General features: G+C 53.9%; 1 protein-coding gene across 1 annotated transcript in view; it reads left to right on the forward strand.

Annotated features, from left to right (window-relative positions):
• LOC140403263 (EVI5-like protein) overlaps positions 1–21,495 on the forward strand; it is a 572,353-nt gene that overhangs the window by 393,221 nt on the left and 157,637 nt on the right. Inside the window, exon 16 of the mRNA XM_072491040.1 lies at positions 5,102–5,248. Within this exon, the coding sequence (XP_072347141.1) occupies positions 5,102–5,248 (147 nt within the window). The remainder of the gene's footprint in view (positions 1–5,101; positions 5,249–21,495) is intronic.

The following is a 21,495-nucleotide window of genomic DNA, read 5'->3' on the forward strand; positions in this document are numbered from 1 at the left end:
GCGGCGCTCGGCCCGGTGCTCGGCCCGGTGCTCGGCCCGGTGCTCGGCCCGGTGCTCGGCCCGGTGCTCGGCCCGGTGCTCGGCCCGGCGCTCGGCCCGGCGCTCGGCCCGGCGCTCGGCCCGGCGCTCGGCCCGGCGCTCGGCGCGGCGCTCGGCCCGGCGCTCGGCCCGGCGCTCGGCCCGGCGCTCGGCCCGGCGCTCGGCCCGGCGCTCGGCCCGGCGCTCGGCCCGGCGCTCGGCCCGGCGCTCGGCGCGGCGCTCGGCCCGGCGCTCGGCCCGGCGCTCGGCCCGGCGCTCGGCCCGGCGCTCGGCCCGGCGCTCGGCCCGGCGCTCGGCCCGGCGCTCGGCCCGGCGCTCGGCCCGGCGCTCGGCCCGGCGCTCGGCGCGGCGCTCGGCCCGGCGCTCGGCCCGGCGCTCGGCCCGGCGCTCGGCCCGGTGCTCGGCCCGGTGCTCGGCTCGGCGCGGTGCTCGGCCCGGTGCTCGGCGCGGTGCTCGGCTCGGCGCGGTGCTCGGCCCGGTGCTCGGCGCGGTGCTCGGCTCGGCGCGGTGCTCGGCGCGGTGCTCGGCGCGGTGCTCGGCTCGTGTCCCCGCCGTGTCCAGCAGAACCCAACCTGGCAGAGGCCTCCGATTTTCTCTTTCAGCTCTCGACCCTTTCCCAACACACGCTGCTGCCCTGTACGAAAACCGCGCCCCGCACAGGTCTGCGGACATCCTCTGGCACCCTGCCCAACTAGTGGCCCACCCATCCGCGCGATAGACATCACCAGGAGTTGCTGGGGGGGGGGGGGAGGGGGGGGGGAGTGTACCCGCCCCCCCCCCCCCCCCCCACCCCCCCACTGACCACATCACACGCAATCCCAAAATGTGTTCCCAATTCTCCCTCCTCCCGGCGCTCGGCCCGGTGCTCGGCCCGGTGCTCGGCCCGGTGCTCGGCCCGGTGCGGTGCTCGGCGCAGTGCTCGGCCCGGCGCTCGGCGCGGTGCTCGGCCCGGTGCTCGGCGCGGCGCGGTGCTCGGCCCGGTGCTCGGCCCGGTGCTCGGCCCGGTGCTCGGCCCGGTGCTCGGCCCGGTGCTCGGCGCGGTGCTCGGCCCGGTGCTCGGCCCGGTGCTCGGCCCGGTGCTCGGCCCGGTGCTCGGCCCGGTGCTCGGCCCGGTGCTCGGCTCGGCGCTCGGCTCGGCGCTCGGCGCGGCGCGGTGCTCGGCGCGGCGCGGTGCTCGGCGCAGTGCTCGGCGCTCGGCGCGGCGCTCGGCGCGGTGCTCGGCCCGGTGCTCGGCCCGGTGCTCGGCTAGGCGCGGTGCTCGGCGCGGTGCTCGGCTCGGCCCGGTGCTCGGCCCGGTGCTCGGCTCGGCGCGGTGCTCGGCGCGGTGCTCGGCTCGGTGCTCGGCGCGGTGCTCGGCTCGGTGCTCGGCGCGGTGCTCGGTGCGTGTCCCCGCCGTGTCCAGCAGAACCCAACCTGGCAGAGGCCTCCGATTTTCTCTTTCAGCTCTCGACCCTTTCCCAACACACGCTGCTGCCCTGTACGAAAACCGCGCCCCGCACAGGTCTGCGGACATCCTCTGGCACCCTGCCCAACTAGTGGCCCACCCATCCGCGCGATAGACATCACCAGGAGTTGCTGGGGGGGGGGGGAGTGTACCCGCCCCCCCCCCCCCCCACTGACCACATCACACGCAATCCCAAAATGTGTTCCCAATTCTCCCTCCTGATGAGACATGTAAACTGTTTATATCGATTTCTCCCTGAATGTCATGCTTATAAAAATTAAATGTCCTCATTTGTCCCCCTCTTTTGACACATCCTCTCGTTTGGATTGCCGCTGTACTCGGAAGGAAAACCCTTTAATGTGAGGAAGACCCAGATTACCTGACAGGCCAGCAGCCGTGCTGGACATGTGTCCCTTAGAGAAGGGATGAGGTACTGTTGGGTTAGCTCGTCCAACAGGTGATGTGCTGTTAGCACCTGGCCAAGTCGCCCAGGATTTTCAACACACATTTCCATGTTTTAGTGATAAATTATATGTTGATCTATAATATCTGTAAGTTAATTATACTGCACACTGAATGTTACTACGCTGTTTGTTTTCGATAGTGTCTGGGGTCTGTTAACCTGCAACTGTTAAAAAGGGGTCGTATTAGAAAGTAATTTCCCGAGATATGGGCATCCCGGCAAGACCAGCACTTGCTGTCCGGTCCTGATTGGCCTGGGACTGAACAAAACCAGAGTGCCTTGGCAGCAGCTATGGCGGTTTCGCGCGCCGCAATCTCAGTGGCAGTTAACTTCACCCCTTCAGTATCTGGTAATGATTGGGCAGCACGGTAGCATTGCGGTTAGCACAATTGCTCACAGCTCCAGGGTCCCGGGTTCGATTCCCGGCTTGGGTCACTGTCTGTGCGGAGTCTGCACGTTCTCCCCGTGTCTGCGTGGGTTTCCTCCGGGTGCTCCGGTTTCCTCCCACAGTCCAAAGATGTGCAGGTTAGGTGGATTGGCCGTGAGAAATTGCCCTTAGTGTTGGGTGGGGTTACTGGGTTATGGGGATAGGGTGGAGGTGTTGACCGTGGGTAGGGTGCTCTTTCCAAGAGCCAGTGCAGACTCGATGGGCCGAATGGCCTCCTCCTGCACTGTAAATTCTATGATTCTCTGCCGGATGCTATTTAATATTTACAGCTGAATAATTTGGCCAATTTGTGTATTTTTGAGCCCGAAGGGGTGCCGTGCCCTGTGGCAACGACCTAACAACAGGACGTTAAAAGGGCACACTCGCCACTTAAGAAAAGCCTAAAGATGATCAGACGGCCATGTACTATATTATCTCATTGTAAACATTCCAGGGAGCAGCAAAAATGCATCGGCCGTTTATTGGAGCAGCTTTGGAGGGTGCTGCTGATCCGTGATACCCCTCCTGCACGTTAGCTGTCACAGAAGGTTATTTATATCGGGGGGGGGGGGGGTTATTTTTTAAAGGTCTGAGCTACAGCTCTGTCCTGATAAGGATGTACGTTTGCCAGGCGTGTGCTGCTAGAGGCGGCTGGACTTTACCAAAGCTTGTACACGTTGGTATCCACTTCCGGGGGCTGGTGCCAGGGAATGTCCGGGGACAGGTTTCTCATCATTCCGCCTCACAGCCGGGAGCGCTTCAAGTTTTAAATCCAGGTGAAAGCTCTCTCCCACGGCCAATTAAGACCACAAGACATAGGAGCAGAATTAGGCCACTCGGCCCATCGAGTCTGCTCCGACATTCAATCATGGCTGACATTTCCCTCACCCCCATTCTGCTGCCTTCTGATAACCCCTGATCCCCTTACTGATCAAAAACCTATCTATCTCTGTCTGAAAGTCACTCAGTGATTTGGCCTCCACAGCCTTCTGCGGCAAAGAGTTCCACAGATTCACCACCCTCTGGCTGAAGAAATTCCTCCTCATCTCTGTTTTAAAGGATCGTCTCTTCAGTCTGAGATGGTGTCCTCTGCTTCTAGTTTTTCCTACAAGTGGAAACATCCTCTCCACGTCCACTCTATCCAGGCCTCGCAGTATCCTGTAAGTTTCAATCAGATCCCCCCTCATCCTTCTAAACTCCAACGAGTACAGACCCAGAGTCCTCAACCGTTCCTCATACGACAAGCTCTTCATTCCAGGGATCATTCTTGTGAACCTCCCCTGGACCCTTTCCAAGGCCAGCATGTGGATTTGCAGAACTCTGGGCTGCAATGTTGTTGCTGCAGGAATCAGATACATTGGAGAGGGAAATATAAATAGCCAGACCTACTCCTCGAATCTGCTGGAGGAGTCGCAGTGGGCTAAACAGCTGGCTTGTAATGCAGAACAAGGCCAGCAGCGTGGGTTCAATTCCCGTACCGGCCTCCCCGAACAGGCGCCGGAATGTGGCGACGAGGAGCTTTTCACAATAAGCGATGATTATTATTATAAGGTTTGCAGATTACTCCAGTCGGGAGCCGGCTTGTGGCCCGATGCTCAGTTACTTCTGGTTTCTGCAGCTTCTGTCTGCATTTAGGGTCAGCACTGCACAGAAGGAGGCAGTCCAACCCATTGCACTCTGAAGGAGAGTCATATTGGACTCGAAACCTGAACTCAGCTGCCCTCTCCGCTGATACTGCCAGACTGGCTGAGTTTTTTCAGCACTTTCAGAGAATTCCTACACTGCAGAAGGAGTCCATTCGGCCCATCGAGTCTGCACCGACCCTCTGAAAGAGCATCCTACTGAGGCCCCCCCCCCCCCACCCACCCTTATCTCCGTAACCTAACCTGGACACTAGGGGGCAGTTCAGCATGGCCAGTCCACCTAACCTGCACATCTTTGTTTCAATTCAACCCATTGGGTCCATGCTAGCTGCCTGTAGAGAAATCCCATCTGCCTCATTCCACCCCCACTCTCTCCCCATAGCCCTGCAAGTGTATTTCCCTCAAGTGCCCCCAATCCAAAATCATTCTTGTCGGCTTCACCCAGTCTGTGGGCAGACTGTTCCAGGTCATTGTCCTCTGTGCCTGAGGGAGAGTAACTACTTCTTGAGGTATTGGGTGCTCTGAGGTACAGACGAACCAACACGGTTGCGATTGGTACAACGCAGTTTTATTCCATCTAACTATTTGTACATCAGACTTGGTACTCAGCACGTTGTGACGGTGTGAGTGTCTTGCTATGAGGTCCTGGCCCTGTGCTGTCTCCAGATGGACTGCCCAGGAAGTGTCGTGTTTCTTGTCTTATACTGTGTCTGCTCTTGTCTGTGATTGGCTGTCGTGTTATGTGTGCTAATTGGTCCGTTGGTCTGTCTATCATTATGTATGTGTTATGATGTATGTTTGAATATCATGACACTTCTCTCTAACCTTGTAGCTAAATCTCCTCATCCCAGGAATCATTCTGCCCGTTGTCCTGTGTGGCAGCTCCAGAACCTTCTCGCCCTTTCTATGGTGGCCAAGACTGGATGCACAATTCTAGTTGTGGCCGAACTGGTACTTTGTAAAGCTTCCCGACAAGCTCCCCGTATTTGCCCCGATGTCCCGTGCGATTTGTTAACTGTCCCCTCAATATGCCACACTCGAACGCCCGTTTCTGTTTTGACTGCAAATTTTGCTTCTCTCCCCAGAACCAGGTGAATAGCAACCTTCTGAACCGAACGGAGCTGGCTTGTAGCGGCCTGCAGGACAAGCTGCAGTACATCACAGCCCAGAACAAAGGCCTGCAGACTCAGCTCAGCGAAATCAGGCGCAAACAAGCCGAGGTGGATTGTAAGGTAAGCATCTTGTACGGCGCCGTCAAACCTGGGCCCTTTTGGATTGGATTTGTTTATTGTCACGTGTACCGAGGTACAGTGAAAAGTATTTTTCTGCGAGCAGCTCAACAGATCATTAAGTACATGAGAAGAAAAGTGAATAAAAGAAAATACATAATAGGGCAACACAACATATCCAATGTAACTACATAAACACCGGCATCGGATGAAGCATACAGGATGTAGTGTTAATGAGGTCAGTCCATAAGAGGGTCATTTAGGAGTCTGGTGACAGTGGGGAAGAAGCTGTTTTTGAGTCTGTTTTTAACGCCAAGGACTTTCCTCCGAATGAGGCAGGCCACCTTCTACCTGGTGGAAGGGTGACCTGTTCAAGGAGTCCGATGCGAAAGCTCTTCTTGCTGTTTGTAGTATATATAAATGATTTGGAGGAAAATGTAACTGGTCTGATTAGTAAGTTTGCAGACGACACAAAGGTTGGTGGAATTGAGGATAGCGATGAGGACTGTCAGAGGATACAACAGGATTTAGATTGTTTGGAGACTTGGGCGGAGAGATGGCAGATGGAGTTTAATCCGGACAAATGTGAGGTACTGCATTTTGGAAGGTCTAATGCAGGTAGGGAATATACAGTGAATGGTAGAACCTTCAAGAGTATTGAAAGTCAAAGAGATCTAGGAATACAGGTCCACAGGTCACTGAAAGGGGCAACACAGGTGGAGAAGGTAGTCAAGAAGGCGTAAGGCATAGAACATAGAACAATACAGCGCAGTACAGGCCCTTCGGCCCACGGTGTTGCACCGAAACAAAAGCCATCTAACCTACACTATGCCATTATCATCCACATGTTTATCCAATAAACTTTTAAATGCCCTCATGTTTGCCTTCATTGGCCGGGGCATTGAGTATAAGAATTGGCAAGTCATGTTGCAGCTGTATAGAACCTTAGTTAGGCCACACTTGGAGTATAGTGTTCAATTCTAGTCGCCACACTACCAGGAGGATGTGGAGGCTTTAGAGAGGGTGCAGAAGAGATTTACCAGAATATAGCCTGGTATGGAGGGCATTAGCTATGAGGAGCGGTTGAATAAACTCGGTTTGTTCTCACTGGAACGAAGGAGGTTGAGGGGAGACCTGATAGAGGTCTACAAAATTATGAGGGGCATAGACAGAGTGGATAGTCAGAGGCTTTTTCCCCGGGGTAGAGGGGTCAATTACTAGGGGGCATAGGTTTAAGGTGAGAGGGGCAAGGTTTAGAGTAGATGTACGAGGCAGGTTTTTTTACACAGAGGGTAGTGGGTGCCTGGAACTCGCTACCGGAGGAGGTAGTGGAAGCAGGGACGATAGGGACATTTAAGGGGCATCTTGACAAATACATGAATAGGATGGGAATAGAGGGATACGGACCCAGGAAGTGTAGATGATTGTAGTTTAGTCGGGCAGCATGGTCGGCACGGGCTTGGGGGGCCGAAGGGCCTGTTCCTGTGCTGTACATCTCTTTGTTCTTTGTTCACTCTCCGGTCCTTGCCAGGGAAACGGGTCGAGTCGAGGCCTCGGGAACTGAGTTGTTCAGTGGAAGTTGTTTATCCGGTATCGGATGTCAGGCTGGCAGGAGAGAGACAGGGAGGAGGAGTCGAGAGAGTTGGTGCTGAGGTCGAGCTGGCCATCGTCAGTAGACAGGTGAACACTGGCGCTGTGTTTTAGGATGATATCGCCAAGGGCCAGCATGTAGATGTGAAACAGCAGGGGGCCAAGGATGGGTCCTCAGGGGACACCAGAGGTAATACTGCGCGAGAGGGAAGAGATGTCATTGCAACTTTTTATTCTTTCGCTGGATGTGAGTTTCCCTGGCGAGGCCAGCAATTATTGCCCATCCCTAATTGCCCTTCAGGAGGTGGTGGTGAGCTGCCTTCTTGAGCCGCTGCAGACCATGTGTTGTAGGTGCACCCACTGTGCTGTTAGGGAGGGAGTTCCAGGATTTTGTCCCAGTGACAGTGAAGGAACGGCCAATATATTTCCAAGTCAGGGTGATGAGTGACCTGGAGGGGACCCTCCAGGTGGTGGGGTTCCCAGGTATCTGCTGCTCTTGTCCTTCTAGATGGTAGCGGCCGTGGGTTTGGAAGGTGCTGTCTGAGGAACCTTGGTGAATTGCTGCAGTGTATCGTGTAGATGGTACACACGGCTGCCACTGTTTGTAGGTGGTGAAGGGTTTGAATGTTTGTGGAAGGGGGAGCAATCAAACGGGGCTGCTTTGTCCTGGATGGTGTCAGGTTTCTTGAGTGTTGTTGGAGCTGCGCAGGAGAGTATTCCTGACTTGTGCCTTGTAGATGGTGGACAGGCTTTGAGGGAGCCAGGAGGTGAGTTACTCACCGCAGGATTCCCAGCCTGTGACCTGCCCTGGTAGCCACAGTATTAATGTGGCTGAGACCAGTTCAGTTTCTGATCAATGGTAACCCCCAGGGTGTTGATTGCGGGGCTTCAGTGATGGTGATGCCATTGAATATGAATGTTGGATTTTCTCTTATTGGCGATGGGCATTGCCTGGCACTTGTGTGGCCTGTTGCTGCTGATGGCCACAGCATCCCGTGGATGTCCAGTCTTGAGTTGCTTGTTCTGTTCAAAGTCTATCCCAATTAATGTGATAGTGCCACACACCACACACTTCCTCAATGTGAAGACGGGACTTTGTCTCCACAAGGACTGGGTGGTGGTCACTTCCACCGATACGGTCATGGGCAGAGGCACCTGCAGCAGGCAGGTTGGCGAGGATGAGGTCAAGTATGTTTTTCCCTCTTGTTGGTTCCCTCACCGCCCGCTGCAGTCCCAGTCTTACAGCTATGTCCATTAGGATCTGGCCACTTTGGTTAGTAGTGCTGCTACTGAACCTCTCTTGGTGATGAAGCCCCTCTTGGTGATGAAGCCCCCCCACCCAGAGCATATTCTGTACCCTTGCTACCCTCAGTGCTTACCCCAAGTGTTGTTCAACATGGAGGGGTACTGATTCATCAGCTGATGGTGGCCGGTACGTGGTAATCAGCAGGAGGTTTCCTTGCCCATGTTTGATGTGAAGCCACAAGACTTCATGGGGTCCAGAGTCCACGTTGAGGATCCCAGGGAAACTCCCTCCCGACTATAGACCACTGTGCACGTCGGGGATGTTATCTGAAAGGCATACTCACTGAGTCACACCTATGTCAGGCTAGTGCCCAACTAGTCTGCGATAACTCTCCCAACTTTGGCACAAGCCCCCAGGTGGTACTAAGGAGGACTTTGCAGGGGCGACAAGGCTAGGGTTGCTGTTCTCGTTTCCAGTGCCTAGATCGGTGCTGGGTTTCTGCCCTTTTTATTGATTTTGAAGCCATTTCCGAGGGTAGTTAAGAGCCAATCACATTGCTGTGGGTCTGGAGTCGCCTGTAGGCCAGACCGGGTAAGGATGGCAGATTTCCTTCGCTAAAGAGTATTAGTGAACCGGACGGGTTTTAACAACAATCGACAATTGTTTCATGGTCACTGTTAGACTTTTAATTTCCAACATTTATTGGATTCGATTTCCACCTTCAGCTGTGGTGGGATTGGAACCTGGGTCAACTTGGCCCCACCTCCATCGCACCTCTGACTGGTGCCTTGTAGATAGTGGACAGGCTTTGTGGAGTTCGGAGACTGACTTCCCCATGTAGCAACAGTATTGATACGACTGATGCAGTTCAGTTTCTGCTCAATGGTAACTCCCCAGCATATTGATAGTGGAGGGCTCAGTGATGGGAATGCCATTAAAAGTCACATGGAGATGGTTAGATTCTCTCTTGTCTGAGATGGTCATTGCCTGGCACTTGTGTGGCGTGAAAATGATTTTCACTTGTCAGCCCAAGCCTGGATACTGCCCGGGCCTTGCTGCATTTGGACAGGGACTGCTTCGTTATCTGAGTCGCCGCAAATGGTGCTGAACATTGTGCTGTCATCCGCAAACATCCCCACTTCTGACCTTCTGATGGAAGGGAGGTGACTGAGGAAGCAGCTGGAGGTGGCTGGGCCGAGGACACCACCCTGAGGAACTCCTGCTGTGATGTCCTGGAGCTGAGATGATTGACCTCCAACCACCACAACTATCTTCCTTTGTGCCGGGTCTGACTCCAACCAGGGGAGAGTTTTCCCCGGATTCCCATTGGCTCCAGTTTAGCTCGGGCTCCGTGATGTCAAACTCGGTCAAATGCTGCCTTGATGTCGAGGGCAGTCACTCTCACCTCACCTCTGACATTCACCTCTTTGTCCATGTTTCGACCAAGGACATGAGCTGAGTGACTGGCAGAACCAAAGCAGGATGACAGTGAGCAAGCAAGTGAAGACTGATAGGGCGGTAATTGGCCGGGTTGGATTTGTTCTGCTTTTTGTGTACAGGACACACCTGGGCAATTTTCCACGTTGCCGGGTCGATGCCAGGTTGTAGCTGTATGGGAGCAACTTGACTAGGGGCACAGCAAGTTCTGGAGGTACTATTGCAGGAATATTGTCAGGGCCCAGAGCCTTTGCAACATCCAGTGCCTTCTGCCATTTCTTGATATCACATAGAACATATCGTGCAGAAGGAGGCCATTAGGCCCATCGAGTTTGCACCGACCCACTTAAGCCCTCACTTCCACCCTATCCCCGTAACCCAATAACCCCTCCTGACCTTTTTGGACACTCGGGGTGCTCCGGTTTTCTCCCACAGTCCAAAGACGTGCAGGTTAGGTGGATTGGCCATGATAAAATTGCAGGGAATCGAACCTGGGACCCTGGCGCTGTGAAGTCACAGTGCTATCCACTTGTGCTGCCCTCAAATGACCACGTGGAATGAATCGTATTGGCTGAAGACTGAAACCTGTAACGTTGATTCTCTGGCTATGATGAGATGGGGAAGAGTGGACCCAAGCAAGTTCAGTCTCAACCCAATTTGTTGATGATGCAGAGGCATTGGAGGAGGATGCTGTGGTCAACAATGCCAAGGACTGCAGGCAGGGCATGACGTTTTGTTGCAATCACACCCGGGATAGGATAATGGTCCCTGACCAATCCCTCACTCAATCAGCAAGGCAAAATCTTTACAAAAAGCAAATCTTGCCCTCAGATTTCCTGTGTACTAACATGAGTCATAAGTGTGTTGCTAGTGGGTGTGAGTCATTAGCGCTGGTGCACAGCAAGAAATGTGTGAACTTACTGCTTTCCACCTATTCCAGATGGGGTTGAAAATATATTTCCGCCTGTGGCCATGGTCACAGCTATTCGGAGCTTGCTACCCTAATAGAACTAAGTTTCTTTATTGTAATGCGACATTGATACGATGCTGGGCAAATAGATGTGCATTAGAAGAAAGATCTGACGAGTCACCATTTGAATTAAATTTGGAGTGGTGTGACCCGAACTGTTAAACTGATTTGGTTTTTTAGTTTCAGTTGCATCTTGAGCCTGAATCCTGTACCGAGGTGAGAGTTTGTGACAGCAAGGGAAACGTCTTCTTGGAAATAACAACCTGAAAGTTTAAAAATCTCCTTAAATGGCAATGATCTCGCTTACCTATCTTGGGGCAGCACGGTAGCCTTGTGGATAGCACAATTGCTTCACAGCTCCAGGGTCCCAGGTTCGATTCCAGCTTGGGTCACTGTCTGTGCGGAGTCTGCACGTTCTCCCCGTGTGTGCGTGGGTTTCCTCCGGGTGCTCCGGTTTCCTCCCACAGTCCAAAGATGTGCAGGTTGGGTGGATTAGCCGTGATAAATTGCCCTTAGTGTCTAAAATTGCCCTTAGTGTTGGGTGGGGTTACTGGGTTATGGGGATAGGGTGGAGGTGTTGACCTTGGGTAGGGTGCTCTTTCCAAGAGCCGGTGCAGACTCGATGGGCCGAATGGCCTCCTTCTGCACTGTAAATTCTATGAAAAAATTCTATGAACTCTGATTGCCAGTTGTCAGGAGCAGGAGGAGGCCATTCGGCCCCTCGAGCCTGCTCCACCATTCAATGTGATCGTGGGCCGATTCTCTATCTCAGCTCCACTATCCAGCCCTCGCCCCCTGCCCCTTGTCCCCTTTACAGTCTAGAAATCTATTTCCTTCTTAAATATATTCAGTGATGTGACCTGCACAGCCTCCTGAGGTAGAGATTCCCAAAAGTTCACCACCCTCCCAGTCAAGAAACTTGTCCTCATCTCAATCCGAAAGGGCCTATCGTGTATCCTGGGACTGTGAAGTCACAGTGCTAGCCCTCCCTCCCCAGCCAGAGGAAACATCGCCACATTACCAGAAGGATGTGGAGGCTTTAGAGAGGGTGCAGAAGAGATTTACCAGAATATAGCCTGGTATCGAGGGCATTAGCTATGAGGAGCGGTTGAATAAACTCGGTTTGTTCTCACTGGAACGAAGGAGGTTGAGGGGAGACCTGATAGAGGTCTACAAAATTATGAGGGGCATAGACAGAGTGGATAGTCAGAGGCTTTTCCCCAGGGTAGAGGGGTCAATTACTAGGGGGCATAGGTTTAAGGTGAGAGGGGCAAGGTTTAGAGTAGATGTACGAGGCAGGTTTTTTTACACAGAGGGTAGTGGGTGCCTGGAACTCGCTACCGGAGGAGGTGGTGGAAGCAGGGACGATAGTGACATTTAAGGGGCATCTTGACAAATACATGAATAGGATGGGAATAGAGGGATACGGACCCAGGAAGTGTAGATGATTGTAGTTTAGTCGGGCAGCATGGTCGGCACGGGCTTGGGGGGCCGAAGGGCCTGTTCCTGTGCTGTACATCTCTTTGTTCTTTGTTCACTCTCCGGTCCTTGCCAGGGAAACGGGTCGAGTCGAGGCCTCGGGAACTGAGTTGTTCAGTGGAAGTTGTTTATCCGGTATCGGATGTCAGGCTGGCAGGAGAGAGACAGGGAGGAGGAGTCGAGAGAGTTGGTGCTGAGGTCGAGCTGGCCATCGTCAGTAGACAGGTGAACACTGGCGCTGTGTTTTAGGATGATATCGCCAAGGGCCAGCATGTAGATGTGAAACAGCAGGGGGCCAAGGATGGGTCCTCAGGGGACACCAGAGGTAATACTGCGCGAGAGGGAAGAGATGTCATTGCAACTTTTTATTCTTTCGCTGGATGTGAGTTTCCCTGGCGAGGCCAGCAATTATTGCCCATCCCTAATTGCCCTTCAGGAGGTGGTGGTGAGCTGCCTTCTTGAGCCGCTGCAGACCATGTGTTGTAGGTGCACCCACTGTGCTGTTAGGGAGGGAGTTCCAGGATTTTGTCCCAGCGACAGTGAAGGAACGGCCAATATATTTCCAAGTCAGGGTGATGAGTGACCTGGAGGGGACCCTCCAGGTGGTGGGGTTCCCAGGTATCTGCTGCTCTTGTCCTTCTAGATGGTAGCGGCCGTGGGTTTGGAAGGTGCTGTCTGAGGAACCTTGGTGAATTGCTGCAGTGTATCGTGTAGATGGTACACACGGCTGCCACTGTTTGTAGGTGGTGAAGGGTTTGAATGTTTGTGGAAGGGGGAGCAATCAAACGGGGCTGCTTTGTCCTGGATGGTGTCAGGTTTCTTGAGTGTTGTTGGAGCTGCGCAGGAGAGTATTCCTGACTTGTGCCTTGTAGATGGTGGACAGGCTTTGAGGGAGCCAGGAGGTGAGTTACTCACCGCAGGATTCCCAGCCTGTGACCTGCCCTGGTAGCCACAGTATTAATGTGGCTGAGACCAGTTCAGTTTCTGATCAATGGTAACCCCCAGGGTGTTGATTGCGGGGCTTCAGTGATGGTGATGCCATTGAATATGAATGTTGGATTTTCTCTTATTGGAGATGGGCATTGCCTGGCGCTTGTGTGGCCTGTTGCTGCTGATGGCCACAGCATCCCGTGGATGTCCAGTCTTGAGTTGCTTGTTCTGTTCAAAGTCTATCCCAATTAATGTGATAGTGCCACACACCACACACTTCCTCAATGTGAAGACGGGACTTTGTCTCCACAAGGACTGGGTGGTGGTCACTTCCACCGATACGGTCATGGGCAGAGGCACCTGCAGCAGGCAGGTTGGCGAGGATGAGGTCAAGTATGTTTTTCCCTCTTGTTGGTTCCCTCACCGCCCGCTGCAGTCCCAGTCTTACAGCTATGTCCATTAGGATCTGGCCACTTTGGTTAGTAGTGCTGCTACTGAACCTCTCTTGGTGATGAAGCCCCTCTTGGTGATGAAGCCCCCCCACCCAGAGCATATTCTGTACCCTTGCTACCCTCAGTGCTTACCCCAAGTGTTGTTCAACATGGAGGGGTACTGATTCATCAGCTGATGGTGGCCGGTACGTGGTAATCAGCAGGAGGTTTCCTTGCCCATGTTTGATGTGAAGCCACAAGACTTCATGGGGTCCAGAGTCCACGTTGAGGATCCCAGGGAAACTCCCTCCCGACTATAGACCACTGTGCACGTCGGGGATGTTATCTGAAAGGCATACTCACTGAGTCACACCTATGTCAGGCTAGTGCCCAACTAGTCTGCGATAACTCTCCCAACTTTGGCACAAGCCCCCAGGTGGTACTAAGGAGGACTTTGCAGGGGCGACAAGGCTAGGGTTGCTGTTCTCGTTTCCAGTGCCTAGATCGGTGCTGGGTTTCTGCCCTTTTTATTGATTTTGAAGCCATTTCCGAGGGTAGTTAAGAGCCAATCACATTGCTGTGGGTCTGGAGTCGCCTGTAGGCCAGACCGGGTAAGGATGGCAGATTTCCTTCGCTAAAGAGTATTAGTGAACCGGACGGGTTTTAACAACAATCGACAATTGTTTCATGGTCACCGTTAGACTTTTAATTTCCAACATTTATTGGATTCGATTTCCACCTTCAGCTGTGGTGGGATTGGAACCTGGGTCAACTTGGCCCCACCTCCATCGCACCTCTGACTGGTGCCTTGTAGATAGTGGACAGGCTTTGTGGAGTTCGGAGACTGACTTCCCCATGTAGCAACAGTATTGATACGACTGATGCAGTTCAGTTTCTGCTCAATGGTAACTCCCCAGCATATTGATAGTGGAGGGCTCAGTGATGTTGTCCTCATCTCAATCCGAAAGGGCCTATCGTGTATCCTGGGACTGTGAAGTCACAGTGCTAGCCCTCCCTCCCCAGCCAGAGGAAACATCCTCCCTACATCCAGTCTGTCCGCTCCTGCCGGAATTTTATACATTTGAGTGAGATTCCCTCTCATTCTGCTAAATTCCAGTGAATACCGGCCCAGTCAATCCAATCTCTCCTCGTACGGCAATCCTGCCGAGCCAGGATCAGTCCAGTTGCTGCACTCCCTCTATGGAAGTATAGCCTTTCTCCGGTAAGGAGACCAACACTGGCCATAATACTCCAGGCGTGGCCTCACCAAGTACAGCTGCAGAAAGACATCCTTGCTTCTATCCTCTAATCCTCTCGCAATGAAGGCCCGTTCATTGCAGGAGAGCATCATTGAGCTGGTCTGGAGGATGAACTCTGAGCAGAGACCATTCACACACCAGTCTTTCTAAAGTCCCTCATCGGAAGCAGACGCTTTCTGAAGGAGCAGGTGTGTGCCATCCTTCCGCAAAGCAAAGAGGAAATTCGGACCTGGGAAAAGGTACAAAATACGATGGTACCAGAATTGAGGGGTCAGGAATATTCAGAAAGGCTGAAGACTTGTTTCTCTCAGAGGGAAGGCTGAGAGGTATTGAAAGCATTGAGGCGGTAGACTGATAGAAACTGTTTCAACTTGCGTGTGAGACCTGAGCCAGGAACCATGAATTTAAAATGATCCCAATAAATTCTGGAAGGGACGCGGGAAGAGCTTGGTCACCCAGCGATTGGTCGGTGAGCACATGGAGCTTTCTGGGAGCAAATAGGGAATAGTTGAGGCAAATAGCCTAAATGCATTGAAGGGGAAGTTCGATAAACGGATGAGGGAGCAGGAAATAGTGGGGATGGGGTTAGATGAAGTGGGCTGGGCAGAGCTCTCTGTGGTGCCCAGACCAGTTGGGTCGATTGGCCTCTTTCTCTGCTGTAACGTCTATACGATCAGACTTTCGAACCTCTCCAGGTTAACTTTTGAAGGTTACTTTTTTAAAATGTTTTTGAATCTTCCATTAGGTTTATTGGGACTGTGTCTGGGATGCACAGTATGTTCAGTTCCCGTGCACTAGACTGATAGAAGCTCTTGGTGCAATTGGTGCCCAAGGGGAACTCTAGTGTTGATTGAGTGACCATAATGGGAGTACGTGTGCACTGTGTTATGACGCAGTTTCTGACTGATCGGCGTGCCTGCTGATTTGACAATCCACTTGCCCCGCGCTCACTCGTTATAGCTGCGAACAGGTGGTGCTATGTCTGGAACCATGCAGAAAAAATAATGTCGCCCTTTAATATTGTCCCTGTGTTGGCCTTGGGACTTGTACAACATCCATCAACTAGATGCCAATCTGTAGAGTTCCTTGTGGATCACTCGCAGATAGCGTAACCGATATTCCCTCAGGGTCCACGGGTGCGAAGGAAACACCAGGCTGGCTGGAGAATTGAATGACCGATCAGAAAGCCCCTCCAATAGATTATTGCCGCTGCCTGCCGCCTGTCGTTGCACTAAATGGTGCGAGAGTGCAGCGGTTACGTGCTGGAGTGGCAGGACTCCAGGTGAGGGAGGCAGCCAGACTGGACGTGTGCAAGGTGTTACGGGAAGATTGATCGAATGGCGGAGCAGGGTTAATGGGCCGAATGGCCTAATTCTGCTCCTATATCTTATGGTCTTATCCCCTTGTTGCTGGTGGAGAGATGCTGTCGTTCCTGACCAGGCTTCCATTCCGCTCTGCTGCTGCTGGTGACGGCGATTCTGATCGACTTCACTTGCTGTGAACCAGAATGATTCCTCTCTGATGCTTCAAGCCCGTTCTGTGTTCACATTTGCTGGGAAGAACGGGTTTACTCCGACTGGATCTTGGTGTAAAAATGCTCCTCTCAGCCCCTCGCCAATCTCTTGTGTGCGGATTGAAACCCGGAGATCTGAAATCAGCCAGAGGAAATGACCCATCTGGCAAAAAGGTTCAGAGTCAAAGTTTAGATGAGATTGAATTTAGTGGCATCTCGGATCACCAGACTCTGTGTTCACAGAGCCAGACTCTCGCTAAGTGCCCTGAAACAACGCTGTGACCCGAAAGGAAGAGGCCAGTTATCCTCTCCCGTGTCACTGGTCAACTGTGCATCCGACCTGGAGCTGGTCCAATTTCTCCCAGGCACCTCGCCGCATTCTCAGGTCATTCTGAGAGATATTGGTCTGTAAATGGAACCATTACCCCCCCCCCCCCCCCCCCACCCTCGTGCCACCCCGACCCCTTGTTCCATGTTACTGGCTTTGTCCAATCCTGAGAGACATGATGTGGAGATGCCGGCGTTGGACTGGGGTGAGCACAGTATGAGGTCTTGCAACACCAGATCCATTCAAAGTATCGTCCTGCATCTTTGACTTTGTCTATGTCTGTGTGTTTCTGGAACCCACCTCTTCATTCACCCGAGGAAGGAGCAGTGCTCCGAAAGCTAGTGATTCGAAACAAGCCTGTTGGACTTTCTGGTGTTGTAAGACTTCTTACTGCAATCCTGAGATTTCAGAGAACGGTCGTTAAAGATGCTCCCAATGGAATTCCAGACTTCCGGTGGCGGCTCGCACATTTGGCAGCTCCCGCTCGGGGCCGCTTTTCGGACTTTTTCCCCACTTGCTGGGCGGATGTTTCGCTGGAAAAAGGTGTCGAGGCGACTGGAGAAAGTTGAACTCCGCTGGTGGATGGATCCACGGACCAGAGGTGGGTCGAGAAGAAGGGAGCAATTGGAGCAAGAATATCTTCGTGCGGAGAGTGAAGGTCAGCGCTGCCTGCCCAGTGGTCAACGGAGCAGCTGGTGGACGTCTTAAACAAGAGGTTCAGCCGGCAGAGGAGGGAAGCCCAGGAAGACTGAGCCAAGCCGGTGGAACAATTCAAAGCGGGAATTGACGAAGCAGAGGCTGGAGTCCCAGTTCCAGGCCATTCGGAAAGTGGAGGAGGCGGTGGGGAGCACGGAGAGCAGCTTGCCTCCTTGGAAACCGGGATTGGAATGATGTGGGAGATCCAGAAGCAGGTAAAGGAGAAGGTGGAAGACCTGGAGAATCGCTCCCGGAGACCGAATTTAAGAATAGTGGGGGTGCCTGAAGGAGGGAGTGGACGCTGGCCCGTATGGAGCCACAGTACTGGAGAAGGTGATGGGGGAAAGGGGGCCTTTGACTGGCCCCTGGAGGTCGACCAGATGAGGAAGCTGCAAGCGAAGGGGTCGGCGAGGGCGATGGTGGTGCGTCTCCACCGATTCCTGGATAAGGAGAAGGTATTGAGGTGGGTAAGGCAGGCGAGGCAGTGCACCTGGGAGAGGAACGAGCTTAGGGTGTAATAGGACCTGGGCACGGACCTGGCGAAGGGGAGAGCCGGGTTCAATCGGGTGAAGGCTGCCCCCTTTAAAAAAGGGTGAAGTTCTGGGTGTTGTACCCGGCCCACCTCTGGGTGACCTTCAACAGCCGAGAACATTATTTCGGGACACCAGAGGAAGCGATGGAGTTTTTGAGAGACAAGGAGGATGAGGACATTGAACTGTGGCGGAGGTGTGAGGTGATGTCTGCTTTTTCTGACTTTTTCATTTGTTGGTTGTCGGAGAACTTTTCTCCCTCGATGTTTTGTTGAGTTTGGTGGCGAGAGGGTGCTTGCGGAGTCTCGAGGGTGCTTGCGGAGTCTCGAGGGTGCTTGCGGAGACTCGAGGGTGCTTGCGGAGTCTTGAGGGTGCTCGCGGAGTCTCGAGGGTGCTCGCGGAGACTCGAGGGTGCTTTCGGAGTCTCGAGGGTGCTTTCGGAGTCTCGAGGGTGCTCGCGGAGTCTCGAGGGTGCTCGCGGAGTCTCGAGGGTGCTCGCGGAGTCTCGAGGGTGCTCGCGGAGACTCGAGGGTGCTCGCGGAGACTCGAGGGTGCTCTCGGAGTCTCGAGGGTGCTTTCGGAGTCTCGAGGGTGCTTTCGGAGTCTCGAGGGTGCTTTCGGAGTCTCGAGGGTGCTTTCGGAGACTCGAGGGTGCTCGCGGAGTCTCGAGGGTGCTCGCGGAGTCTCGAGGGTGCTCGCGGAGACTCGAGGGTGCTCGCGGAGACTCGAGGGTGCTCTCGGAGTCTCGAGGGTGCTTTCGGAGTCTCGAGGGTGCTTTCGGAGTCTCGAGGGTGCTTTCGGAGTCTCGAGGGTGCTTTCGGAGTCTCGAGGGTGCTTTCGGAGTCTCGAGGGTGCTTTCGGAGTCTCGAGGGTGCTTTCGGAGTCTCGAGGGTGCCTGCGGAGACTCGAGGGTGCCTGCGGAGACTCGAGGGTGCTTTCGGAGACTCGAGGGTGCTTGTGGAGTCTCGAGGGTGCTTGCGGAGTCTCGAGGGTGCTTGCGGAGACTCGAGGGTGCTTGCGGAGACTCGAGGGTGCTTGCGGAGACTCGAGGGTGCTTGCGGCGACTCGAGGGTGCTTGCGGCGACTCGAGGGTGCCTGCGGGGACTCGAGGGTGCCTGCGGAGCCTCGAGGGTGCTTGCGGAGCCTCGAGGGTGCTTGCGGAGCCTCGAGGGTGCTTGCGGAGCCTCGAGGGTGCTTGCGGAGACTCGAGGGTGCCTGCGGAGACTCGAGGGTGCTTGCGGAGTCTCGAGGGTGAGTGCACTTTTTTTTCTTGTTTTGTTGTTGGTTATGCGAGCGGGGGGGGAGTGGGGGGAGAGGTAAGGGGTAGGAGGCTCGGGCGCCTTGCGCGGGGGCTGCCAGGCTAACTGGGCAGGCTAGTTAATGGGAGCGCAGAAGGGGGGGGATGGGTTGTTTTGTTCAGGGGAGGGGGGTGTGCTGCTGTGGCTCAGCAAGAAAAGGAGCGATGGCGGTGGGCATCTGCGAGTGGGCCTGGAGTGTGTGTGACACGGGCCGGGGGCTGGCCCAAGAAGTGATATGGTTGATGGGCAGGATTGGGGAGCCGCCCGACCAGGCCGGTCAAACGGCCGCGCGTGTTCGCCCGCTTGAGGAGCTTGAAGGCGGAAGTGGCGTTTTTGCAAGAAACACACCTGAAGATCGGAGATCAGGCATGGTTAAGAAAAGGGTGGATAGGGCAAATCTTTCATTCGGGGATTGGACATGAAGACGCGGGGGGGGTAGCGGTGTTGGTAAATAAACGGGTGGCGTTCGAGGTGGGGAGCATCGTGGTGGATTCAGTGGTGGGGGAGTGATGGTGAGCGCATGGGGGGGGGTGGAGCGGTGGAGGTTTAGGAGGCAGAGTGCGACGGGCGTCTCCCATGTGCACACAGGGTACGCTCTCAGATTGAGTTTTTCATAATGGACAAGATGCTGCTGGTGGGGCATCGACTCCGGGTACTCTGCCATCGTGGCTTCAGGCCACGCGCCGCACTGGGTGGACTTGTGAATGGACTGGGGGGAGGCCCAGTGCCCACAGAGGCTGGACGTAGGGTTGTTAGTGGATGAGGAGGTGTGGGTGAGGGCTCCCATCCAGGGAGGTGAGAAACTGACCGATACAGGTGAGATCTCGGCCGCCACACTGTGGGAGGTGCTCATGGTTGTGGTTAGGGGGGGGAAGTTCTTATTGATCCGGGCACGCGGGGACACGGAGGAGCGAGCAGAGACGATGAGGTAGGTGGGCGAGATGATGCGGGTGGCTGGGGGTACACGGAGGCCCCAGAGGCAGGATTGTTGAAGGAGAGGCAGCAACTCCAGATTCAGTTCAGACTGGTGTCCGTGGGAAAGGCAGGAGGCAGTTGCAGAGGGGCAGCGAGGGAAAAGGGGGAACTCCCCCCTACATTATCACAGGCATCTACATCCCTAATACTAAAGAAGGATAAAGATCCGGAGCAGTGTGGGTCGTATCGCCTGATATGGTTATTAAATGTGTTAGGTAGGTTGCTGGAACAGATCCTGGCCTTGCCTATTGAAGACTGTGTGCTGGGGGTGATCGGGAAAGACCAGACCGGGTTTAGAAAGGGAGACAATTGTCGGCGAACATTAGGAGATTATTAAATGTGATAATGATGCCCCCGGAGGGACGGGTCACAGAGGTGGCAATGGACGCAGAGAAGGCTTTGGATCGGGTGGAGTGGGAGTATGTGTGGGAAGTATTCGGGCTGTTTGGGTTTGTGGACTGGGTCTGATTGTTGTATTGGGCGCCGGTAGCGAGTGTGCGGACGAATTGGGTGAGCTCGGAGTACTTTGGGCTACACCGTGGGACAAGGCAGGGGTGTCCACTCTCACCGTTGCTTTTTGCCTTGGCGCTTCGAGCGTCGAGGAGTTGGAGAGGGATTGTGTGGGAGCGGGTGTTGACCACAGAGTTTTGTTGTATGCGGAAGACCTGCTGCTGTATATTTCGGACACATTGGGTGGGTGGGGGAATCATTGGTATCCCGGCGTTGCCGATCGAGCCAGGGGACAGGAGAGGAGGTTGGAGTTAAAATGGGGAAGGCAGGACTGGAGGAGGAGAATGGCACGGGGGATCGGGGTGTTGGTTAGCTAGTTATTTATTATTATCCTGTTTGTTCTTGTTCATGTTTTTATTTGTATTTGCTGTTTATTCAAATGCCTCAATAAAAACATTTTAAAAAAGAACCCTTTGAATTCCTTGTTTAAGATCATAAGACATAGGAGGAGAATCAGGCCCCCGAGTCCACAGATTCACCACCCTCGGGCTGGAGAAATCCCTCCTCATCTCTCTTTTAAAGGATCGTCCCTTTAGTCTGAGATGGTGTCCTCTGGTTCTAGGTTTTCCTACAAGTGGAAACATCCTCTCCACGTCCACTCTATCCGGGCCTCGCAGTATCCTGTAAGTTTCAATAAGATCCCCCCTCATCCTTCTAAACTCCAACGAGTACAGAACCAGAGTCCCCAACCTTTCCTCATACGACAAGTTCTTCATTCCAGGGACCATTCTTGTGAACCTCCTCTCGACACTTTCCAAGGCCAGCACATCCTTCCTCAGACACGGGGCCCAAAACTGCTCACAATACTCCAAATGGGGTCTGACCAGAGCGGTATACAGCCTCAGAAGTACATCCCTGGTCCTCTCGCCATGAATGCTAACATTGCATTTGCCTTCCTCACTGCCGACTGAACCTGCACGTTAACCTTAAGAGAATCGTGAACAAGGACTCCCAAGTCCATTTGTGCTTCTGATTTCCTCAGCATTTCCCCATTTAGAAAATAGTCTATGTTTCCATTCCTCCTTCACACATTTCCACATTGTATTCCATCTGCCACT

This window comes from Scyliorhinus torazame, chromosome 27 (genome assembly GCF_047496885.1).
Source record: "Scyliorhinus torazame isolate Kashiwa2021f chromosome 27, sScyTor2.1, whole genome shotgun sequence".
Classification (NCBI taxonomy): domain Eukaryota; kingdom Metazoa; phylum Chordata; class Chondrichthyes; order Carcharhiniformes; family Scyliorhinidae; genus Scyliorhinus; species Scyliorhinus torazame.